The following is a 23,473-nucleotide window of genomic DNA, read 5'->3' on the forward strand; positions in this document are numbered from 1 at the left end:
AAGGCGGCGGTCCCGCTACGCATCTGCTCTGCGTTGCTGGCGGGCCCCTGCTTCTCCACTGCTTCTCCGCTGTGGGTCCCTCTGCTACCGGGGCTGGCCCGGTTGAGTTCCGCCCTAATTTCACCCCTGCACGTGCACTTCCTCGAGATGCGAAATCCACCGGCCGCTGGATCACGTGGGAAGGTGTGGGGCAGCTAAAGCTGGGTTTCCGTGAGTCGATGACGGAAGGATAGCCCCCCCCCCCCTCCGGAGACTGGATCGTAGGCAGTAGGACACAGGACTCAGCTCTGATCTCAGTGATACAGCTACTTTATTCTCCTGACTCTGCTTGGCTCCAAGTCTTGGTGATCCAGCTCCAATTATTGAGGGAAAACCAGGACACTTTATACCGTGGGGGTAGTGGTAAAAAGCTTTAGCTGATAGGTACTTTGTGGGATGCCTTATTTACATATGGAAGTGGGCTCCTGCCATGCTGCCAGACTGCCTGAGCATCACACAGGAAAACCTGGCATTTCCAGAGCCAGAGGCCATGTTTCTGTGACGGCTACTTCAAAAGACGAGTCAGGAAGATGCCAGGAAAGCACCCTGTTGACAAAAGGAGTCTCTGCATTTGAATCCGAGCCCATGGGCTATCCGGTCATGAAGAGACTGCTACTTTACACAACAAGGGTCCCCAACACTCATACACATTAAAAAAAAATATTTTTAAAAAGATGAAATTGTAAGTTAAATAACAATTGAGTAGACAACAAACGAAAGCAAAAAGAAAAGTAGGTACCAACCTAATGACAGTTCTGCTGATGATCAGGTAAACGTATTGAGCCAAACACAGCATTCACACATATATATAACAATGGGACAAGGAACAGTGTTTTAGAAATGAGTGTCATTTCTAAAACTGTCTGATGAAAACATGGTAAGAATTAAACACATTCAAGATAGTTTCTTAATTTGTGACCTCAGTCTTCTCAATCTGTGCTTGGTTGACATGAGCTCAAAATGTCCTGCTTGTCATTCTATACAAAGAAGCTGGGTAGACCACAGGAGCATTTCATCATTTACTATAAGAAGTTCTAGTGGAAACTAACCAAGAGCACAATTTCTTCAGAATTAAAAAAACTAAAAACTAAAATGAACATAAAAACATTTGGGAATGGGAAAAAAATTTTTTTTTCTCTTGTTTTGGTCTTTTTGGGACAGGGTCTCCCTGTGACCCCAGCTGGCCTGGAACTCACTGTATGGACTGGGTTGGCCTTGAACTCACAGAGATCTGCCAGGCTCTGCCTCCCAAGTGCTGGGATTGAGGACGTATGCCACCATGCCCGGCTTTAGTCTTTGATTTCTTATCCCTACTTTTCCACCCTAAACTTCATTGTATATGTATATATTTTTTTTCATTAAATACAGCTTTATGTTTTATATTTAATATTTTTTTGAGACAGGGTTTCACTATGTAACCTTGGCTGGCCTGGGACTCAGTACATAGACCAGGCTGGCCAGAGATCCACTTGCCTCTGCCTCCCAAGTGCTGGGATTACAGGCGCATGCCCAGCATGACATATATATTTTTTAATGTAGCCTGCTTCAAGTTGTTTCTGGAAAAATGTGTTAAAAATTGCCAGTCTTTCTGGGCGTGGTGGCACATGCCTTTAATCCCAGCACTTGGGAGGCAGAGGCAGGCAGATCTCTGTGAGGCTAGCTTGGTCTACATAGTGAGTTCCAGGACAGATGGGGCTACAAGGAGACCCTGTCGCAAAAAGGCCAAAAACAAAACAAAAAAACAAAAAAAAACACAACCCTTTAAAAAAAGGACTGGAGAGATTGCTCAGTGGTTAAGAACATTGGTTGTTCTTGCAGAAGACCCGGGTTCGAATCCCAGCACCCACATGGCAGCTAACAACTGTTGGTAACTCCAGTTCCAGGGGATCTGACCGGACAGCCTCTTCTGACCTCCATGGGCATTGCATGACACAGGTTGTTCTGGATAGCTTTAGTGTCAACTTGACACACCTGGGTTGAGGAAGCCACAATTGGGGAATTTCCTCTATTGGACTGGCCTATGGCCATGTCTGAGGGGCATCTTCTTGATGAGTGATGTGGGAGGGCCCAGCCCACTGTGGGTGGTTTCACCCCTGGGCAGGTGGGCCTGTGTTGCATAAGAAAGCAGGCTGAGCAGGGGCCAGGGGAGCAAGCCAGTAAGCAGCGTTCCTCCATGGCCTGTGCTCCAGCTTCCAGGTTCCTGCCCTGAGTTCCTACCTTGGGCTCCCTGATGAACTGTGACCTGGGAGATGTAAGATGAATAAACCCTTTCCTCCCCAAGTTGGTAGTGGTCAGAGTATTTTGTCACAGCAACGAAGAAACAAACTAGGACACAGGTGCACTTACCTACATGTAGGCAATACATGCATACACATAAAATAAAAATAATAAAGTTAAAAAAAAAAAAAAAGAAAAGAAAACCCAGACAGGGAGTTGTCATTGATTAGAAATCAAAGCTGAGTGTGCTCTAGTGTCCCCCCACCTCTCCTTGCTAGGAAGCCAGTGGTAGGTTTTTGGAGAGGTGAAATCATTCCTATCAGCAAGAGTTCCATAACCTTTCCAATTCCCTAGGGTCAGCCTTCAAAGGTCCACAGCAGGGTTCTAATGGTGCATACACCCCTCCTTTCCCCTTCCCCTCCACTCTCATTAAGGATCCCCCTACAATGCCCTCAGGAATCTGGTCATTACTACAAGGAAATAGCCACGCCCCCATCTGTCCAGACCTATCCTGCCACTGATAGAATAGCCCCTCCTCCATGCTCTGAGGCCTGTGATCAGAGGCAGGGCAGGAAGCCACTAGGCCTCTTCCCATCCAGTCCCTCCTCCTGTGGCTCTCCAATTCAAGTGCCCCACGAATCTTTCTGCCTCTGTGTTTCTCTCTCCCCTTCCCCAACCCATCGGTTTTGAATTCAGAGGCTTCAGTGGCATATGCCCTCTGTCCCCCAGCAGAAGCATCACCATCTCCTCACCTGAGCTGTAGGGATGGATTCTCTGAGAAGGTCACTAAAAGCTATGGTGACAGGGCCCTGGGTTCAGAGCCCTGAGCTTGTTAGCTGGATACCTGTGCTACATGCTAGGCCATAGCCACCACAGCAAGCCCCTTCCCATCACCAGCTGGGCCACACGGTATGCCATCCACCCAAGTGTCCAACACAGCTCTGACTATGGATTATGGCAGCAGTTGCCTCATTTACTCTCCAGGGACCCGAAGGCCACCTGCTGGCTGCTGTTGGAGCTGATCATCCCAAGCGCTTTTAACCCTGTGACAGAGTAAGCCCCTGGGGTCCTGTGGTGTCTGCCTGCCCTGCCCCTGAGCACCTGACACCCTCAGGCAAGAAGATGCCCTGAACATTGCAAAGAGCATTTGGTTCAGAGGACGTCCTGACAGCTTGTGCTGGCATCTGCCCCCTTGGCTGGCTGGCTGAAGCCCCCTAGAGCCTTGCAGGATTTCCTGCACACCTGGCTGGTTTGATTTCTATCACTTCTATACCAAAGACTCCAAATCTCCTATCACCGTCCCATCGGTGTCTGGTCCAGAGGCTTGAGCCTGGTGTGGGTCCTTCTAGCAGCCCCAGAGGTCGGGTAGGTGGAAGGACAAGTAGATGCCTTGGGCTGGGCAAAAGGTCACAACTTTGCTGCAAAATGGGAGCCTGGTCAGAGGCTGTACCTGTATAGACAATGTTGCCTAATATATTAGCATTATGGGGGTTCCGTGGGGTTTTCTACCAGCCCTGTGGGGTGGAGAGCTGAGGCCCGGAGACTATCGCACTGTAGATGTGCTCTCTTTCTCTCTTTTGGTAGTGAAGTGCCCTTGCTCCCTCTTGATCTCCTCTGGAGCAGGGTCTGCTATCTTTGCTTTTAGTTCTGAAGAGGGATCATGTCAGCCAGAATCTGGGACCTTCCCTGAGCATGTATGTTAGATAAGGGAACAGATAAGACGTTGGAGTATTCTACATGTAGTCAGATGCAATCCAACCCCTATGCTATCTGGAGGGAGGCTGTGCCAAGGATGCTTAAACTTGCTGGCATTTATTCACTCCAGTGATGTCACAAACCCTGATCATTTGGGAGTGCACAGAGGGAGTAACAAGTGCACATAGCTCAAACAAAAATGTCTTCTTTGGCTCTGGTTCTAGAAGTCCAGAGGTAGGTGGGTCTCAGGTGGGTAGGTATGATCCAGAGGTGGGTGGGTCTCAGGTGGGTAGGTAGGATCCAGAGGTGGGTGGGTCTCAGGTGGGTATGATCCAGAGGTGGGTGGGTCTCAGGTGGGTAGGTAGGATCCAGAGGTTTGGGGTCACTTTCCCAAGATTCTCTGCATGTGACTTCCTTCTTAGATTGACTTCCCATTGGGATAACCTTGGCCCTGGATATCCCTGGATGTACCTCTCACTCCTATATTCTCCTGACCAGGAGGGGCCTCACTGGAATGTTCTAGAGGGTAAAGAAACACTCTTTCCAGTGTTCCTCAAGCTGGCTACCCTCCAAGAGGCCTGGGCTGGGTCTTATACCCTCCTGGAGCAAATCCCTGTGTCCGGGGGATGCTGGATGCTGGCTAATGTAGCTGAGTGTTGTCTCCAGGGGATGGGGTCACCGTGTGACCAATCAGAACCATCTGAGCTGGACATGGGGTCACTGCAGAGTCCATGGAAATGTTGGAGGAGGGGAGGGTGCTTTGGGCAAGCAGGAAGCAGGGGAAGTGGGTGCCAGGTAACTAGGCAGAAGACTAGAGGAGGCTGAGGAAGTTCGGCCTGATCACCTGCCCTCCCCAGTCACACCATGCTCTCAAGCTAGGAGGGTCTAGGCACTGAGACCTCAGAATCAGGAAGAAACTCAGTAGGAAACTGTCCCTTCCCTTCTGTCCCTCTGTAGGGCATGGGCAGAGGTGTGGGTGCTGTTTGGGGCTGGAAGTGTCTGCTCAGAGGATGAGTGGACCAGGTAGGAGGGGCTTAGGGCTCCTAAGGAGGAAACTGCAATTGGAAATTCTGCCACGAGAGGTCAGTATTGTAAAGAATTGTGCTGGCCTTGCCGAAGTCTGACCTGCCCCTTCAGCAAGTATCCTGGGAAATGAGAAAATAGCATATATTTTCCCTGTAAAATTACGTGTAAAATTCAGTTTAAAAGTACATTTATATGTTAAAATACTGTTTCTATACATACCATATACACACACATATATATGTGTGTGTATGTATGTATGGTGGCTGGCTGGAGAGATGGCTCAGTGGTTTAGCATGTATTGTTTTCTTGCTGAGGACCTGAGCTTGGTTCCTAGAACCTATGCCTGATGACTCACAAATGCTTGTAGCTCCGGCTCCAGAGGGATCTAATGCCTCTGGCCTCCATGAGCTCCTGTACTCACATACACTGTGTCTATGTGTCTAGACACAGACCACACACACACACACACACACACACACACACTCTTGGAGCCCATAGTAAGCCCTAAACTTCTGTGTCCAGTGGCATGAAGGGGCAGGAAGGAGGGGATACTTAGGAGAAAACACCCTGTGGAACTCACGCTGCATTGACCATGGCCTGTGGGTGAAGCCAGGTTGGCTCCCCACCTGTGGACATTCGGGATCAGGTACAAGTCTCAGGTGGGAACTGTATGCTCCACAGCAACTGTTTTAATCCTGAGGACACCAAGACTGATGTGACCAAGGGTGCAAGCCTCTCTGCCCAGGCATGCTGAGATGGAGGTGGGACTGTGCTCAAGAGCTGCCTCTACCCATAGCACAGGGCTAGAGCTTGACCCCAGGCCCTGGGCAGGGCTAGAGCTTGACCCCAGGCCCTGGGCAGGGCTAGAGCTTGACCCCAGGCCCTGGGCAGGGTTAGAGCTTGACCCCAGCACTTCAACGTCTGCGTTTCTTTCTATACAATTCCTTAACTATTTATTCATTCGTTCATTTATTTATATTTTATTTTATGTGTATGAGGGTATGTAAGTGTACCCTTGTCATGCAGTACCTGCAGAAACCGGAAGAGGGTGTCGGATTCCCTTGGAACTGGAGTTATAGGTGGTTGTTAGCTGCCATGTGGGTGCTGGGATTTGAACCCAGGTCTTCTGCAAGAGCATCCAGTGCTCTTAACTGCTGAGCCGTCTCTCCAGCCCCTCTATACTATTCCTTAACCTGAATTTTCTTGCTGCTGCTTCTAAGATCTTTCTGCAGGAAGCTTTTCCTGGGAGACACCTCGAATGCTCTTAAGAACAAGTCAGGGGGCTTGAGAGATGGCTCAGCAGTTAAGAGCACTGACTGCTCTTGCAGAGGACCCAGGTTCGATCCCCAGCACCCACATGGCAGCTACAAACCTTCTTTAACTCCAGTTCCAGGGGAATCCGAAGCCCCCTCTGACCTCCGTAGCATTGCGTGACACAGGTGCACTCACATACATGCAGGCAATACACTCATACACATAAAATAAAAAAAATAATAATAAATAAAATATTTAAAAAAAAGAACAAGTCAGGACATTAGCATTCGATTCCTAGAGTTGAAAAGTCAAATGAAGCACTCCCCTGCCTGGGCTCTCCTGCTCCATCTTTTGACTGGCTCCTTCCACAACTCAACGTCAGCTTTTCCCAGAAGCTGCCAGTGTGCAAAGCTCACTGACTATGAAAGGGTAAGCCCTAGGACCCAGGAAACCCAGAACACCCCAGCTTAGCTCCTGGCCACAGCTTCTAGGAGGAGGCAATGCCTGGGCTCATTAATGAGCAAAGAGCTGGAGCTATGGGCAGGGAAGGGGTAGGCGGGTGCCTCAGCAGATGCCTCTGGCTTCTGGAGAGGGCACTGGGAGGCCAGAACAGGAAAAGAGAGACCAAGAAGAGGTGGCTGTGGCCATCCAGAAGAGATAGGGCTTGAGTCAGGGAGGAGGGTCTGAAGGCAAGTCCTGGAACTGGACCAAAAGGAATTCTCAGGTGTATGTGCAGGAAGGAGCGACAGTAGGTGCTAGGAGGTGGAAGGGGGGAGCTGAGGATGGACCAAGCTCAGCCCATGCCTAAGCTGTGGCACTTGGAAGCCCAGCGGGGTTACAGACTTAGAAGAAGCATCAGTCTGGGTTCCCTATAGAAACCAACAGATAGATATGGCTGGCTGGGTGGGTAGAGGGATGATGGGGATGTGAGGGAAAGGTGGAAGAGCTGGTTGATGGGTGGATAAATGAATAGATGGATAGATGGGTGGATGGATGGGTGGGAGGGTAAGTGGACAGATGGACGGTAGCTTGGTAGTGACAGGGTGAATGGTAGATGAGTGGTAGAAGGATGGATGGAGAGATGGATGGATGGAGAGATGGGTGGATGGAGAGGTAGGTGGACGGAGAGGTGGGTGGATGGAGAGGTAGATGGACGGAGAGGTGGGTGGACGGAGAGGTGGATGGTGGAGAGGTGGATGGATGGAGAGGTGGATGGTGGAGAGGTGGATGGACGGAGAGGTGGATGGATGGAGAGGTGGATGGTGCAGAGGTGGATGGACGGAGAGGTGGGTGGACAGAGAGGTGGATGGACGGAGAGGTGGATGGTGGAGAGGTGGGTGGACGGAGAGGTGGATGGTGGAGAGGTGGATGGTGGAGAGGTGGATGGACGGAGAGGGTGGATGGTGGAGAGGTGGGTGGACGGAGAGATGGGTGGACAGAGATGTGGATGGTGGAGAGGTGGATGGTGGAGAGGTGGATGGATGGATAAGGGTGGGGAGTGGGTAGATGGATGATAGATAGGTAAACAGGTGGATGAACAGATTGATGGTGGAAGGGTAGCTGGACAGCTGCATAGATAAGTGAATGGATCTGGGAGGGCATGTGGATGGATGGATGGGTGGATCTATAGATGGGTGAATGGATGGATGGATGTGTTGTATTTGCCCAAGGGAGGGGGCAGAGTGAATGTGGGGTCAGGGCTGTTGAACCCAATGACAAGGATGAGATGAGGTGAGAGTAGAGGGGGAACCAGGAGCCCACAGGAGCCTGCTGAGACAGCAAGTCAGCTAAACACAGAAAATTAAATTTTTATCCACTATGCAGAGCCACAGAGGGTCCCCAAGGTGTGACTGAGAGTCATTAGGTCAGGTGGAGGAGAAGGCAGATGAGGGGTTCTCAGGTGGACGGAAGCCCAGTGGGTGTAGATGCTTCTTTAGAGCACAGAGATCTGGGGTGAGGGTGAGCTCAGCTGGGAGGGGTGTGGGTCTCAGAAGTTCCTTTGATTTTGTTTTCATATAGACAAACCAGAACACTGATGCCTGTCACCAGCAGTGGTGTTGGCACATCATGGAACCATATGGTCCTTGCTCTCAACAGCTCAAGTAGAGCCTGGGCCTATTGTGTCACTGAGGGACTCGAGCCTGGCTCCAGCTTAGCCATGCTTTCACTAGACAATTCCTGCTTGTTTGTTCACAGCCTTAGTAAAACTATTGACCAAGTAGAGCTCTTCATTAGGACCTCATGGGATGCCAGGAGGAGAGGCTGAAACCAAGAAGGATGGAGCCAGGTCTGTAGGAAAGGGTCAACTTCCTCTTGCTCATGAGACACAGCCTCTGAGAGCTATTCTCCACAGGAAAGGGGGGGTACTTTTGCCTCACTCAGGAAAGTCACTGGTCATCAGCCTGGGGGCTGTGGTTTGTGACCAGAGGCTTGAAGATGCTTGTTGATGCTAAGCCCAGGCTCAGTTCAGAAGGACCCTCCATGTCACCACCAGGGACAGCTGGTTTCTATGATTATCCCTGATCTGTGTGCCCTTCTTGTCATCAAGTAGGAACACTGGGAATTGCAGCATAGTCTGGGAGAGTCTAGTGGATTCTGGTTTTGGAGACCTGATTCTGATGCCCTCAGTTTGTTCCTCGCTCCTTTGGGAGCCTCCCAGGGCAACATCTGACACTCTGAGGGACCACAGTCTCCCTTGTGGAGTCTGATACAAGTGGCCTTATATGTTGGATTGAGTTGTGCTTTCCTAAAGACGTGTTGAAGTCCTAACCCTTCCCTCTAGTCCTAGCCTCTGCTCCTGCCTGCATCACAGAAAAGCAATTTCCGAAAGAGCTACTCAGTTCTTCCCTGCTCACAGGGGCTTTGCAGTGCCCAAGGATGAGTGCTGTCCTTACAGGGAGACTGCAGCCTCCTGCTCTGGGGTTCAGCGTGGACACACTGGTTGGTGGGAATGTTCCATGCTTCCTGGAGCCTCCCCCCTCCTAGTCCAGTGTCTTTGCTCTGTCCCTAATATTCAGGCCAGGACCACTTGGTTGGTTCCCCACACAGGATAGCCTATGTGTCCTACTCTGTGGTCCCTGTCAACAAAAAGTGAGCAATCTCATGTCAGGGCCATTGAGAGTCGAATCGTGGCTGACTTGTGCCTCCCCAAAGCTCACATCCTGAAGTCTAACTCTCAGAGCCTCAACACGTGCATCACTTTTCTTGTTGCTGTGACAAAATTCCTCACCAAAGCAGCCTAAGGGCTAGGGAGATGGGCAGTCAGCAAAGCACTTGCCTCACTTGAGGATCTGAGTTCAGATCCTCAGATCCCAGAACCCATGTAGAAAGCTGGGCATGGTGCTGGGTATTTGTATTCCCAGGGATGCGAGATGGGAGGTGAGACAGGCAGATTCCTGGAAACTCACAGGCTAGCTCACCTTGTCTATATGGCAAAGTTCCAGGCCAATGGGAGGCCTTGTCTCAAAGGCTGGAAGTTACCTGAAGACCCACATTTGAGGTTGTCCTCTGACCTCCACGTATGCTGTGCATATATAAACCTGTATCTGCCTATAAACATACAGAGAGTGGAGGGGGGAGGGATGGAGAGGAGGGAGGGAGGGAGGGAAGGAGGGAGAGAGGGAGGGAGAGGGGAGAGAGAACAATTTTCAGGAGAAAGGGTTTATTTTTGCTCATAGTTCAAGAGATGTAGTCCGTTACAGTGACATTATAAGTCAGGGAGCAGAGAGAGATGAATGCTGGTACTCAGCTTTCTTTCTCCCTTTTTTCTTTTTTAATCTTTTTGAGACAGGGTCTCCCTGTAGCCCCAGCTGTCCTGGAACTCACTATGTAGACCAGGCTGGCCTTGAACTCTAGAGATCCGCCTGCCTCTGCCTCTGCTGGGATCAAAGGCGTGCACCACCACGCCAGGTTCTTTCTCCTTTTTATTTAGTCCAGTGCTCCAGCCCATGGAGTGGTGCTGTTCACATTCAGGGTGGATCTTCCCACCTAAATAAGCCCAGTCTACAAATTCCCCACCTCAGACATGCCCTGAGGCTCATTTCTGAGGTGGTTCTAGAACTTGTAAAGTTTACAGTCAACATGAGCCATCATGATATGTAAATTATTTGAAAATGAGACCTTGAGGATGTCAGAGTTAGGATGCCCAACCCAACACAGATGGGTCCTTATAAGAAGGGGAAATATGCACAGACATGTACACAGGGAGAACAGGGTATGAAGAGAGACATGCCAAGGAGAGAGGCCTGGAACAGTGTCCCCAGCCTCAGAAGGGGCAGCCCTGTTGCCATCTTGGCCTTGAACTTGTAACCCCAGGGTTGTGAGATGACCCACTCTAAGGGTTCAAGCCACAGTCAACACAGCTGGTGGTGTTTGTCACACAGCCCTCACCGGCCAGGCCACTGGGTGGTCATTTTAGAGCTTGCCACATGCCCTCTCTCCTATGTGCTCGTGATGTCTCCCCTGACAGTGTCCAGCAGGTCAGGGCCTTGCTTGTGTATCATTCCCAGAATCCAGCCTTACGTTCCACCTCCTTCCATTACTCAGATCGACTGTGTGTTGTGATTACTCAGTGATGGAAGGAAGGGCTGTTGAGTCTATACATCACTCTGGGACAAAAGTAGCAGAAAAGCAAGAACAGCCTGGACCATAGCCCTGTGTGCTCCCCTTCTGGTCTGCAGGAAGGACTCGGGTGGCCAGTCTCAGCTTTCTGCAGGTGCAAGGACCTGCCTTTGAGAGCCGTGCAGACAGTGAGCTGGCTACTCTTTTCTCTCTTGGTTTCACACGGCTTGGCTTTAAATTATTGAGCAGCTGGAAAGATCCACAGTGAAACCCTATTTTGTTTGTTTCTCCTCTTGGCTATAAAGTAGATCGATGCCCTGGCTGCATAGGGAAGCGAGGGAAGGACTGGACAGGCAGGACGGGGCGTGTGCGTGTGTGTGCATGTGTGTGTGCGTGTGTGCGTGCGTGTGCGTGTGCGTGTGCGTGTGTGACCACAACGGAGGCAAGAATGTGGCAGGACGGTGTGTGTGTGCGTGTGTGTGCTGTGTATGTGGAGTGTGTGTGTGTGTGTGTGCTGTGTATGTGGGGAGTGTGTGTGTGCGTGTGTGTGTGTGCGTGTGTGTGTGACCACAACTTAGGCAAGAATGTGGCAGGACGGTGTGTGTGTGCGTGTGTGTGCTGTGTATGTGGAGTGTGTGTGTGTGTGTGTGGATTACATCACTTCATGAGACTATGGGGTAGGAAGATCTAATATGCGGATCCTTTTTTTAAGTTTATTTTTATTTTTGAAGAGAGTGTGTGTGTGTGTGTGTGTGTGTGTGTGTGTGCGTGTGCGTGTGCGTGTGTGACCACAACTTAGGCAAGAATGTGGCAGGACGGTGTGTGCATGTGCGCGTGTGTTTGTGTGCGTGTGTGTGTGTGTGTGTGTGTGTGTGATGTGACCACAACTTAGGCAAGAATGTGGCTGGACGTTCCTACTCCCAGGCCTGCCCTATAGGAGGGATTTTAGCAGAGCTACATTTCTAGAGCTATACCTTCTTTCTAGAGCAGGTCCTGGGTAGGCCTAGCCACATGGTGGTGCTCTGACCAGAGGCACTTTGGGGGAAACTTCAGCAATCACAAAGATAGGGTCAGGAGGTTAGAAGAGGCTTGGCAGGCTTGGTTCTTTCCTTTGTGGAGTAGGGGTGTCAGTGGAGCTGCAGTGTGGGGTACACAATGACCCCACAGTTGAGCAGTCCCTCTCCTCTGGGTTAGAGACTGTGAGGGGAACCATACGCTTCAAGATGAGCAAGACTTAATGTCAGTTGGGAGGTCAGATGCTGGTGATGAATCAGGCAGGAGATGGAAACTCAGGCAGTGGGGTGACATGTTGGCGATTGGCAGGGCCCTGGGAGTGGAGAGTGCTGACTCAGCAGGGTTCAGGAGCAGCTGCTCCAAAGACATTCAACTAGAGCCCAGAGGGTGAGCCTGTGCTGGGCATGGCATGGCAAGGTCCAGTGGGGCAGGACCCATCTTGACCTTGTACTTCACGTTTAGCCCCTGGATCCTAATGTCTTTTGTAGGCAACAACAGACTCAGGCCTCTCTCTCTCTCTCTCTCTCTCTCTCTCTCTCTCTCTCCTCCCTCTCCTCTCCCTCTCCCCCTCCCTCTCCCTCTCCCTCTCCCTCTCCCTCTCTCTCAGGGTCTGGTTTGTTGTAGCTGCTTCACTGAATAATAGCTAATGCCTCAGTTCCCCTGTCTATAAAGTGGTAGTGATGGTGATGGCAATGACAGCCTTTTTGAGATGATGCTTATAAACCATGGGATCTGGCACCAAGACATGGCAGCCTTGGTGGTAACTGTCTTGTCTGGTTCAGCCCCTGGATGCAGCTTCATACCTCCTGCTGTCCCCGTGAGGCCTGCAGTGGGGTCCTGCCCCCACATCCTTCTGTACTCCGGGAGATCTGGTTCCCTCCAAAGGGGAGTGAGCACTTTCAACACAGTCTCCATTGTGAAGCAATGCAAAGGCCGTGCAGCCTGGTGGGGGCCTGGGCTTGTCCCCTGGACGTTGCTCTTTATCCTTAGCCACAGCGCAGGTAGCTAAGGAAGACCAGCTGGCTTAGACCGTGTAGAAACGTAAGTGCTGATTGCGTTTGTGTTCTTTACCATTTGCCTTCAAGCGCCCAGGAACAAATTCCAAGTTTATAACCTGGAGCCCACAGGAAAGCAGGGTTTATCTCGGGATGCTTGGGGCTCACTCAACCATGGGTCTGGGGCTGTCTTCTATTGTTCCACCTCTCATCACCATAGTAACCTACATCCTATAATCAACGGTTAGGATACTCTCAGAAAGGGGTGACATGGCCCCCTTGGGTATCCCTAGGCCCCACCCCAAGAGTCCTCTGACCATCTTCTCCTGTCTCCTGTGCACCCTGTCACCTTCTTTCTGGCACTGGGCATGACTCTGAGTGGCCCAGCAACTCCAACATACTGGCTTGATAACACCACACTTCTCCCCCAAGAGCCTGGGCTCCAAGTTAGGAGAGCATCAGGCTGGTACACAGGGGGAGGTGGATGATCTTTTCTCTAAGTGCTTACTGATCCTAAAGAAGGCAGATCCCATGAGAGGCAGCATGCGGCTTGCAGACAGATTATCCCTGGAAGGCTGTGGGGCAGCGATGCACCCTGAAGATGCTAGCAGGGCCCAGGGGATGGACCCTATCCTACCCCTTCCTTGGTGCCTTGGGAAGTCTAACCCTGACCCTGGCTTCTCCAAAGCAAGAGAGTGGCCAAGTTGCTTCCTGGGTCCTGGCTCACACCCTGTTGCCATGACAACTCACCTGAGCCAGTTGGGCTACCAAAAAATAGAGATTTGTTTGGCTTATGGTTCTGAAGGCTGCAAGTTCAAGAATGTGGTGCTGGTATCTGCTGAAGCCTCATGTTGCATTGCAACATGGCAAAGGCATCGTCATGGTGAACCAGAGCAAGCTGGTGGTTAGGGGTCCGGCTCTTCTTGTAAGGCCTCTAATGACAAGGTGTGTGTGTGGGGTGTTAGCTGTACTTGCTAGTTTTCCTCTTACTGTGACTCAATACTTGACTAGAAGCAACCTGAGGGAGGAGAGGTTTATTTTGCTTCACGGTGTGAGAAGGTACAGGACACCATGGCAGGAAGGGCATGTTGGAGCTCATGGCAGTAGAGTATGTAACTCCAACTCCTCACACCTCAGTGGACCACAAAGCAGAGGGTTAGCAACCTCGAAGCCCACATTCCAATGAGCCACATTCCAGAGGCCCTTCCTCTTAAAAGATCCATGGCCTTCCCAGACAGGAGGCTTTGGAAGGTTTTATTTGTATTCCTCATTTAATTTAAGGGTTATGCACCAGTTGACCAAATGTGGCAGGACATTTAAAATTCAAACCCTAACACCCACCCTTATAACCTCATCTAGCCCTGATTACTCCCAATTCCCCAAATCCAAATACCATCCACATTTGTGTGTTGGGTGGTTTGTAATACAAGTACATTGGAGGGGCCACATTTACACACAGTACCTTCTCCAATGCTGTAGGGGACCTCCATGGCTCTGCTGAAGGCCATGGACCAAATTAGACATGGCCACCTCAAGCAGGAAGAAAAGGGTAGAGGTTTGTGCAGCCAGGGTGGGCTGGAGCTAAAAGGACAGGGCTGGGCTTGAGAAGACCCCCCAGGGGAAAGAGACAAGGACTGACAAGAGATACCTGTTAAGACCTTGGAGTGTCAGGGGCCCTCAAGGACCTCCATCCTGCTTGCTGGGAGGAGGCAAGAGACAGGCAGGGTATTTCTGGGTGGTACATGGGTGAGCTGAGTAGAAAAGGAGTCGGGTGGGGCTCTCTCACTTCTGCATCCACAGAGGCACAGCTCTGCCTTGGAGAGTCTCAGTGGACAGTGATAGGGTCATGATCTATCTGTTAGAGCACAGAGCGCTTTCTGTGTCCAAAAGCTTCCTCTGAGGTCTCTGGTACCCTCTCTGGCCAGGCTGTTCAAACAGCAGCCTCAGGACTTTGAAATAAGGAATCGTGTGACTGGGGGACAAAAACATTCTTGCTTGGTTTTCCAGAAGTCACTGTCGAAAGAAGAATGAAAGAACGCATGTGAACTACATGATCCTTGGGGTGGTTGCCCACACCTCCTCTGGTCTGTTTCAGCCACTCCGTCATAACTATTTCTTGGTCAGCCACTTTGAAAGGTTTTAGTTCTATTAGTCATTTAGCCCAGGGGTAGGCACTGTGACATGGAGAGTGAGGAAACAGAGGCACAGAAGAAGTGAGCGAGTGGCCGAGATACCATGTGGGTCACAGCTCTGCAAATGCAGAATAAAATCTATTCAAATTGAGTGATTTGCTACAAGTCAAATTCCCTGAGGTACAGCTCTGTGGGGCTCCATGCAGGCACAAGACATGGCTGGGTCAGCCCCTACCCTGGCTACCAACTTGCTCCATGACTTGGGAAGGACCAATGGGTCTTCATTCCTGCCCTTGTGCTAGATCATTCACCCCTGAGGTCCTCCGAGGTTGAGAGCTGCTACAATCCCCAGCCCCTGCCTGTTGGAAGGTGCAGACTCAGAGGAGCATGCCAGATCCTCTGGGATCCCAGAGGCCACAACATGCTGAACTCTGAGACCAGCCCACAGCACAGACTGCCTGACTTGCAGGGCTTCTCCAAGTGACAATGGTCTGCACCGGAGGAGAAGAAATCATAGCCATTCACCCCAAAGGTCCTTAGGAACTCGTGGAAATGGGAGGTGGGGCTGGTGCTTTGGCTCTAGGTAGGGGACTGGGGGAAGTTGGAGGATCTCAAGGAGCTGTTCCTCTGCTGGGTAGGTATCCTGCCTGCTTTCCCCCACCTCCTCAACAAATATTTGCCTATTTCATGCCTATGGGAGTAGTACCCATGGCATAACACAGAACACACCCGGGTCTCAACTGACCCTGGGACAAGCAGTCATGAGCTCACAGGAGCCTCAGAAATTCTAAAAGATGGGGATTTTCCTTAAATCTAGTGATGGATGTAGGCAGAGTCAAAACACCTTGCAGGAGCTGACCCTGGGACAAACAGTCATGAGCTCACAGGAGCCTCAGAAATTCTAAAAGATGGGGACTTTCCTTAAATCTAGTGATGGATGTAGGCAGAGTCAAAACACCTTGCAGGAACAGGTAGAGGCCAGTTCCCATTAACAGACAGGCCCAGGACCACCTCCATGCTGTGCCCACCAGGACTGCTCCCAGCTACATTCCAGCAAGGCCTGTGATCCTCACAAATAGATGGACTTGCTCAGGGTTGGCTTGAGAAGGGGAGTTGGGATGGGAGCAGAACACATGATCCCCTTTCTGGTGACCCGTCCTACAACACCTGTGTTCTGGGCAAGGGATCCCAGGATTGGCACTGGCTGCTGCAGGCTCAGGCGCCAGGCGGGGTCTCCTGGTTTCCAAGGTGTGGGGGACTGCGCTGGTCCCCCAGGCCTTCAGCTCTCCGTGGGAGCCTCTGGACTCCTGGCCCCCTTTGAAGTAGATGATGTTACTGAGCGCTGCACAGGAATTTATGCTCCTGCCTCAGTAATCCATTTGGGCACAGCCCTGACTCAGGCCGAACGTCCCTGGCCTGTGCCTCTCCACGCAGTGCCAGGTCCTGCATGCTCTGGGCCCTGCGCACCATGCTTTCCCCCTTGTTCGGCCTGTCTTCTCTCCGTGGCCCACTTGTTGCAGCGGGCACAGGGCGGGATCCACCTGTGTCTCCCCATTCCAGACTCCCCCTCCCTTCCACGATTCCACTCCCCGTACTGGGCGCCTGACGTCACATGTTGGATACAGCGCAGGATGTGCCAGCGGCTCCTCTGTGTGCACCGCCCTATCTAGCTTTAACACCGACACCTGGGGCGTGTGGCGAGTGGCCAACAGCCTAGCCTGGGAGTCAGGACACCTGCACCAAACTGCAACCCATTCAGACCTCGCCGGGTGTGTGCGTGCGCCTTGAAATCCTGCTCCTGCCCCGCCTCCCCCATCTCGGTCTCCCCTTTCTGTGCATTGGTAAAAAGGAAGGGCTGGTCTGGAGGCTTTCCATCTCTCCAGAGGATCTGCTCCAAGCTCGCGTTTCCCTGCGCTAGATTCCGCCGTACCAGGTACCTCCCCTCGCCGCGGTGACATCTCCGCAAAGCCCTAGAAATGCTGTCGCCGGTCTGCGCCTGTGCGGGCCAAGGAGCCTGCTGGGAGTTGTAGTCGGCAAGTCCGGCCGCCTCGTCGCCCTGGCAGGCGGCAGGGGCGCAGTGCCTACACTTCCCAGGGTGCGCCCCGCCCGCGGCACGGCAGGAGGCGGGGCCTCCCGGGTGGGCGGGGCGGGGCGGACAGAGGGGCGGGGCCGACGCCCAGGGGCTGCGGCGGCGTTGCCGGGCGGGCGCCGACTGTGCGGGAGCCGGCGGCCGCAGGCGCACCGAGGATCCCGCGAGCGCCGCACCTGCCGGCCCGGGCGTCGGGCTGTAGCAGCGCCGGGACCACTGGGCCCGGAACGGCCGCTGACATGAGTGCAGGTGAGTGCCGGCGACGCGGGAATCCGCGGGTCCTGAGCTGCAATCCCCTTGCCACGAGGGCTGGGTGGCTTTCAGAGGCTGCACCTGCAGCTCGGTGGAAATAGCCCAGGGGCTCCACCCAACTTTTGCTCCAGGGTTCGCAGCCTGGAGGGGCTGGCGCGCAGCCCCCTGTCCCTGCGCCCCGGGCGCGGAGCTCCATGGCGCTCACCGGGGTTCGGTCCCACCGCGCCAGCCGGGGTGGCTGCTCAGGGCTGTCTGGCAAGCGCCACTCCTCGCTTCTTATGGGGGAGGGGGTCCCAGGTTGTTCCGGGCTTCGGAAAGGGGCCTGGGTCCCAATGAGGGGCCCTGGGTCACCGCAGTCCTAGGCACGGGGTGTGATGGCAGGCGGAGCTTTGCAGCCGGGGACTCCGCCCCTGCGGGGTTCCCGCAGCGCCTGGGTGGGGGCGTCAGGCCGACCCTGAGCGCTCCGGGTTCACCGCGGCAGATTTGGGGACCTGGAGCCGTATGTGTGTCAGTCCTGGCTCTGTCCCTGCGGGTCATCCTTCCATCTCTCAGCCCTGCGCGTCTCAGCCCTGCCTCTCCTGCCGCACCCACTCACCGGGATCTGACAGCGTCTGTGCGGCGCTGGAAAATCCCACGTCGCTGCAATCCAGCCCTGCCTGTGCTCAGAGGGAAACTGAGACCCGGAGCTGTGAGGCCTTGGCTGGGGGAGTGTCCCGAGCGCTACCCTCTGACAGCCTCCTGAGGGCGGCCTGGAGAGGGAGGGCTGAGCCCTGCATTCCTCAGCAGAGGGCTTGGCACTCTATTTGGGTGGGCTGTGGGCTGGCCGGGTTTCAGTGATCCCAGCTCAGGCAAGTGGCAGGGATTCGAACCCAAGGCTTCCAGACTCCAGCGTGCTTTCCCCTAAGCCTGAATTGCCACCCACTGCAGTGTGGCCCTTGGCTGTGGTGCAGACACCAGTGGGCACAGCTGCCTCTGGGGAAAAGTGGACAGAGGGAGTGAACTTGGGGTCACAGCTCACTGTGGGCGCCCAGCCTCGAGGGCATCCTCTCAAGAGACTGTCCCTTCTCCCTCCAAGTGAAGGAAGGAGAGACTGCTGCAGGGGTTGTCAGAGCAAGTGGCAGGCAGAGGCAGCATCCTTTGGAAGTGGATTTCTGAAATGGCCAGCCTGTTACCTGGGGTGGGGGTGGTTGGGGAGGGTACCCAAAGACTTGGCAGAACCTCCAGACATTTATCTAATGGCGGTAGGGATAATGGCTGGGTGCACACAGGATAATTTCATGTTTTCGGTGGCCATAATTGATACCTCTGGTCCTCCTGTAATCAGGAGCCCTCAGAGGGAGCACAGGTGTCACTCCCCCCATTTGTAGTTGTCCCCAGGGGAGGACTGGCCCCACCATGGAAAGGCAAGGAGACTGGGGTTTGAATCATGGTGTGTGCCTGGAGATCTTGGCACTGGGGCACCTTCCTGGTCTTGGCTGATCTGTGACTGTGGTGGCACCAACTCCCCTCAGAGCGAGGAGCCTGCACACAACATGCCTTCAGGAGTGCAGATGGTCATTGTCACTACTGGGTGACCAAGCCCACCACAGCCCCCAGAGTTCCTTTCAGAAAATGAGAACAAGTGTTGTCCCACCCACTTGTTGCTCGTGTCCTAGCTCTGGTCAGTCTGCTGCATGCACAGCAGTGATTCACCCACATCCACAGTGGGGGAGAGTAGACAGTGTGGTCCCTTGTACCTGGCACATGGAGTCTAGTGTGTGACTGCTGCATACATCTGGCAGGTCATGAGCTTCCATTGTCAACAGGGCAATACTCCCTGTTCTTCCCCAGAACAGGCATCATTTTGGATCATGGTACCAAATTTCATGTCGTGAGGTGATGGGGGCCTTGACTGTGCCCAGGTGGGCAGATGATCAGAGCTCATGGGAACCTATTCAGCTTCCTAGGCAAGAGGCTCTTCCCATGTGCACTGAGGACTGTGGGTACAGCTGGGATCTGACAGCATAGGGTGCCCCACACTGGCTCAGGTGTGGCATCGAAGCTTGTGGTTGCCACATTGGCTGTGGTTGCTTGCTGACCTGGGGTAGCCAGGGAAAAGCTTATAGAGTACCCTGGGAAGATGGCAGACAGGTCTTGATCTGAATCCAGCATGCTAGCCTGTGCTTCTCTGTGCCTCAGTTTCTCTAGCTTTATGAAAGGAATGCCTGTAGTGTGCAGCATTGGCCCACGCAGGTGACACCTGTAGATGGTGTTTGGAGCCGCTTGATCACACCTCAGCCCATGTTGTTACGATGGGGTAGGGGGACTGGGAAAGCACTTGAGCTGGGGATGGACATGGGGAGCCCAGTGTAAGCTCTGCCACCAATAGGCATTGGGTCCTTGAGCAAGGTCTATGCACTCTCTGAGCTTAGATGTCCTCAGAGGTGGCTATAGGCTTGGTAGGGAGGAGTCCCTCAGCTTAGTAGGAGTGTGTGTGTGTGTGTGTGTGCCTGTGCATACATGCACATGTATGAATTTGCTTCTGTAACTAAGTGCTACAGACCAAGGGGCTCTATAGGAAAAATTTATTATTTTTGGACGACACTGGAACCCAAATGGCAGAGATCAAGGTGTCAGTAGACTGGCTTCTCTCTCCTTGGCCTGTAGACAGTGCCTTCTCCAGTGTGTCTGTGTTGTGATTTCTTCCTCTTCTAAGGACACCATGCTGTTTGGATGAGGTCTACCTGAGTGACCTCACTTTATCTCGATGACCTCTGCCAAGACCCCATTTCCACATACAGCCGCACCCTGAGGTGTTGGGATTGCACTGTATGAATTCAGGTCCTAACAGGTGGAGGCCTGGGAGCCTGACTCAGCCATGCTCTGATCCCATGGCAGCTGCATTAGCAGCTGGAAGGGACCTGAGGATGCTCCGGATATACCCACCCCCACACAGGACAGCGAGGTCCCGGGAAGGACAGGCACACTTCCAGGGTCGAGGAGAGGATGTAACAGAGCCAGAAACAGCTTGGTGTCTGACTGACTCACGTGGAATGTGACACTTGCTTCTCCTAGCCCAGGAGTGGGCAGCCTGTGGCCACAAGCTATCTACCTGGGCATCACTGAAGCAGCAGAGAGGAGATCTGCAACCACAGTGGGGAGCGATGGACACTGCTATCATGCCTTCATCCTGAAAATGTTTTCTAAGTTCCTACTATATGATGGCACTGTTCTAGGTCCTAGAACTCCACAGCAAATAAGAACGTGGGAAAGTCCACAGTCTCTTGAAACTTGCAGATGTGGGAGGCGTTTTATAGTTAATGATGAATGTGATGACTTTTTTTTTTTTTTTCGGTCTTTTTGAGACAGGGTCTCTCCGTAGCCCCAGCTGTCCTGGAACTCACTATGTAGACCAGGCTGGCTTTGAACTCACAGAGATCCACCTGTCTCTGCCTTCCGAGTGCTGGGATTAAAGGTGTGTACCACCACGCAGGCATGACTTTTTAATGTTAATAAAAAAATGTTTAAGAAAACCAGTTTCATGTAGAAACAGCTGAGGGCTGTTGCACATCATATATGATCGACTCTACAGTCCAAGGAAGGAAGGAAGGTAGACTAGAAGGAAACTCACTGGTGTCCACCCCGGCCATCTGGGAAGCACTCACTATGCCTGTGCTGCTTTGTAATGAGACGCAGAGTCAAAAGGAGGGAGTAGGGTTGCTGTGACTCTGAGGATACTACACAGAGTTTGGAAATCCATGACTGGGGAGAGAGGGGATGAGTCCATTCAGCAGGGGTCGCTGACCTCAGAGAGTGGGGGACATCTCAGCCCACAGCTGGATAGAGCCAAGTGCAGGTGACTGTGCTATGTCGTCTCCCCCTCATGACTTCACAGTGGGTAATGTGCACAGGGATGAATCCCCCTAATCCTCAAATCCATTAGGAATCATATTTCCATGGGGCTCTGTAGGGCATAAACTAATACTTCCTGGCTCCATGACCCCCTGCCCCAACCTCTGACCTATTTTCCTCTGGTGATCAATGTTAATTCCTAAGCTGTCCACCCAAGATCCTTTTAAACTTTTATTTTAAATTTTTATTTATTATTTTTATTTTGTGTGTGAGTATATGGCCTGCATGTCTGTAAATGTACCCATGTTGTGCAAGGCCTGAGGAAGTCAGAAGGGGGCGTAGGATCTCCTGGAACTGGAATTACAGATGGTTGTTAGCTGCCATGTGTGTGCTGGGACCCAAACCCAGGTCTTCTGAAAGAGCAGCCAGTGTTCTTAACCACTGATCTCTCTCCATCTCCAAGATCCTTTTTTAGGAAAACAGTTTCCATCAATGAGGTAGTTTGGTGTTTTCTAGAATAAAGTTTGAGGTTGACGGACTCTTGGAAAAGTCTATTCTGACACCCCTTGGTCTCAAGGGAGCAGAAACCACCAGCTCAACTGTATGGAGAACTCTGGGCTGGTGAGAGGGGTGGAAGGAGGACTGCCTGTCCTCAGAGCCAGGCCAGGTCACAGCTGCTGGCCCTGTGCCCCCCTGATCTAGAGTCCACTCTTGTCCTCTGTGCAGATGACCAAGGCCCTTCCTTGTGCTCTCCTTTGGCCATTTCCAGCCTCATAAGATGTGGTAAGGCCTTCCCTGAAGTTGAGGCTCCTGGGTTGGTACCCTGCCTCCGCAACCCTCCTCTATGCTTTATCGTCTGCCATCTGTCAGGGTCTTGGGGGACTAAGCGTGCCAGGCACTCAGTGCCACCACCAAGCATGTGGCAGAGCCTCAAAGAGTGGGTAAAACAGCCAAGGCAGGAAGACATGATGACAGGTGGTGGCAGCTCCCGGGTTGGGTGACTATCATGTGCCGTGATCAGAGCTTCCGGGTTGGGTGACTATCGTGTGCCGTGATCAGAGCTTCCGGGTTGGGTGACTATCGTGTGCCGTGATCAGAGCTTCCGAGCTGCCTAAAGTACTCTAGGCTCCAACCAAGATGCCGTCCAAGGCTCTGGAAGCCCCAAGGCTGCTGGTCCGTGGCAGAGCAACCTGAGTGCCTTGTCTTTGTTTACTCAAGGGATATTTCCATTGCCACTTGGCTCAGGGCTTCTAGGGTGTCTCATAGCACCCATACAGGACAGGCTTAAATGTCACCATGGCAGCCATGCATACGGTTGCTTCCTCAGGGCCCTGGGCCAGGTGGTGGATCCACTTTCTCCTTGATCCTCCTCATACCTTGCAGGGCTGCTACTGGGGTTCCAACACACATGGAGGGAAACTGGGGCCCAGGAGGTTCCAGCAGTTGCCTGGTATCATGATTGGTAAGTGGCAGAGCTGGAATTTGAACCCTAGGGGGCCTGACTTAGCCCCAGGGGTCCTGTATCTCCCTGGAGCAGTGGGCTCTGACCTCTCTTTACTTGTGTGCTCTGCCTGTAGCTGGGGTCAGTTTCAGCTCCTTGGCCGCGAACGGATGAGCACTTTGTGTGCATTGGCCTGGCCGCTGGGTATCACTTTGGATACACCCATATTCCCACCTGAGCCAGGGAGCATCACTCCCGATTCCCAGGTCCGGGTCCTATTGGCATATAGCTAGGGAGGTGGAGCCAGAGCCATCTCCTCTGCCTTCTGCAAGGTCCCTGCCTGGCATCATTTGTACATCTTCTGAGATCTAGCCTAAGACAGCTCTGACCACAAGAAAGAAGAGTTCTAACCACGTGTAGCCCACATGTGTCCCCATAGGTAACCTTGACTCCTCTAATATGTAACATTGACCTCTGGTCCCAGCTACTCCTCAGTGTGCATGCAGCATCTTGAGGGAGGTATGGGGAGGGAGAGAAGGAGGAAGAGGAGGAGGGGAGGAGGGAGAGAGAAGGAGGAGGGGGGAGGAGGAGGAGGGGGAGTAAGAGGAAGAAAAAGGAGGGGGGGGGGCAGCTGGAGGGATGGCTCAGTGGTTAAGAACACTGGCTGCTCTTGCAGAGGACCTAGGTTCGGTTCCCAGCACCCACATAGGCAGCTATGGCAACCATCCATAACACCAGTTCCAGAGGGTCAGATGGCCTCTTCTGGCCTCTGCAGGCAAAGCAGGTATAGGTGCACTTACACGCAGGCAGAATACTTATATACTAAAAATAAAAAAATTTTTTTAAAAAGAGAATATTCAAGAGCCAGGTGTGGTGGTGCATGCCTTTAATCCCAGCACTCAGGAGGCAGAGGCAGGCAGATCTCTAT

At 52.6% G+C, this 23,473-nt stretch overlaps 1 protein-coding gene across 11 annotated transcripts in view; it reads left to right on the top strand.

Annotated features, from left to right (window-relative positions):
* The first annotated feature begins 17,139 nt into the window (after positions 1–17,139).
* Ablim2 (actin binding LIM protein family member 2) overlaps positions 17,140–23,473 on the top strand; it is a 157,313-nt gene continuing 150,979 nt past the window's right edge. For 9 of the 11 annotated variants that reach the window (XM_008832851.2, XM_008832841.2, XM_008832852.2 and 6 more), the window contains exon 1: positions 17,145–17,270. In XM_008832851.2, the coding sequence (XP_008831073.1) occupies positions 17,261–17,270 (10 nt within the window). In that variant the 5' untranslated portion in view covers positions 17,145–17,260. Of the gene's footprint in view, positions 17,271–23,473 lie in introns of all 11 variants that reach the window. The other 2 variants (XM_008832844.1, XM_008832847.1) reach the window with 1 other exon arrangement.

The sequence above is a fragment of the Nannospalax galili genome, unplaced genomic scaffold (assembly GCF_000622305.1).
Source record: "Nannospalax galili isolate Female #2095 unplaced genomic scaffold, S.galili_v1.0 scaffold436, whole genome shotgun sequence".
In the NCBI taxonomy this organism is placed as follows: domain Eukaryota; kingdom Metazoa; phylum Chordata; class Mammalia; order Rodentia; family Spalacidae; genus Nannospalax; species Nannospalax galili.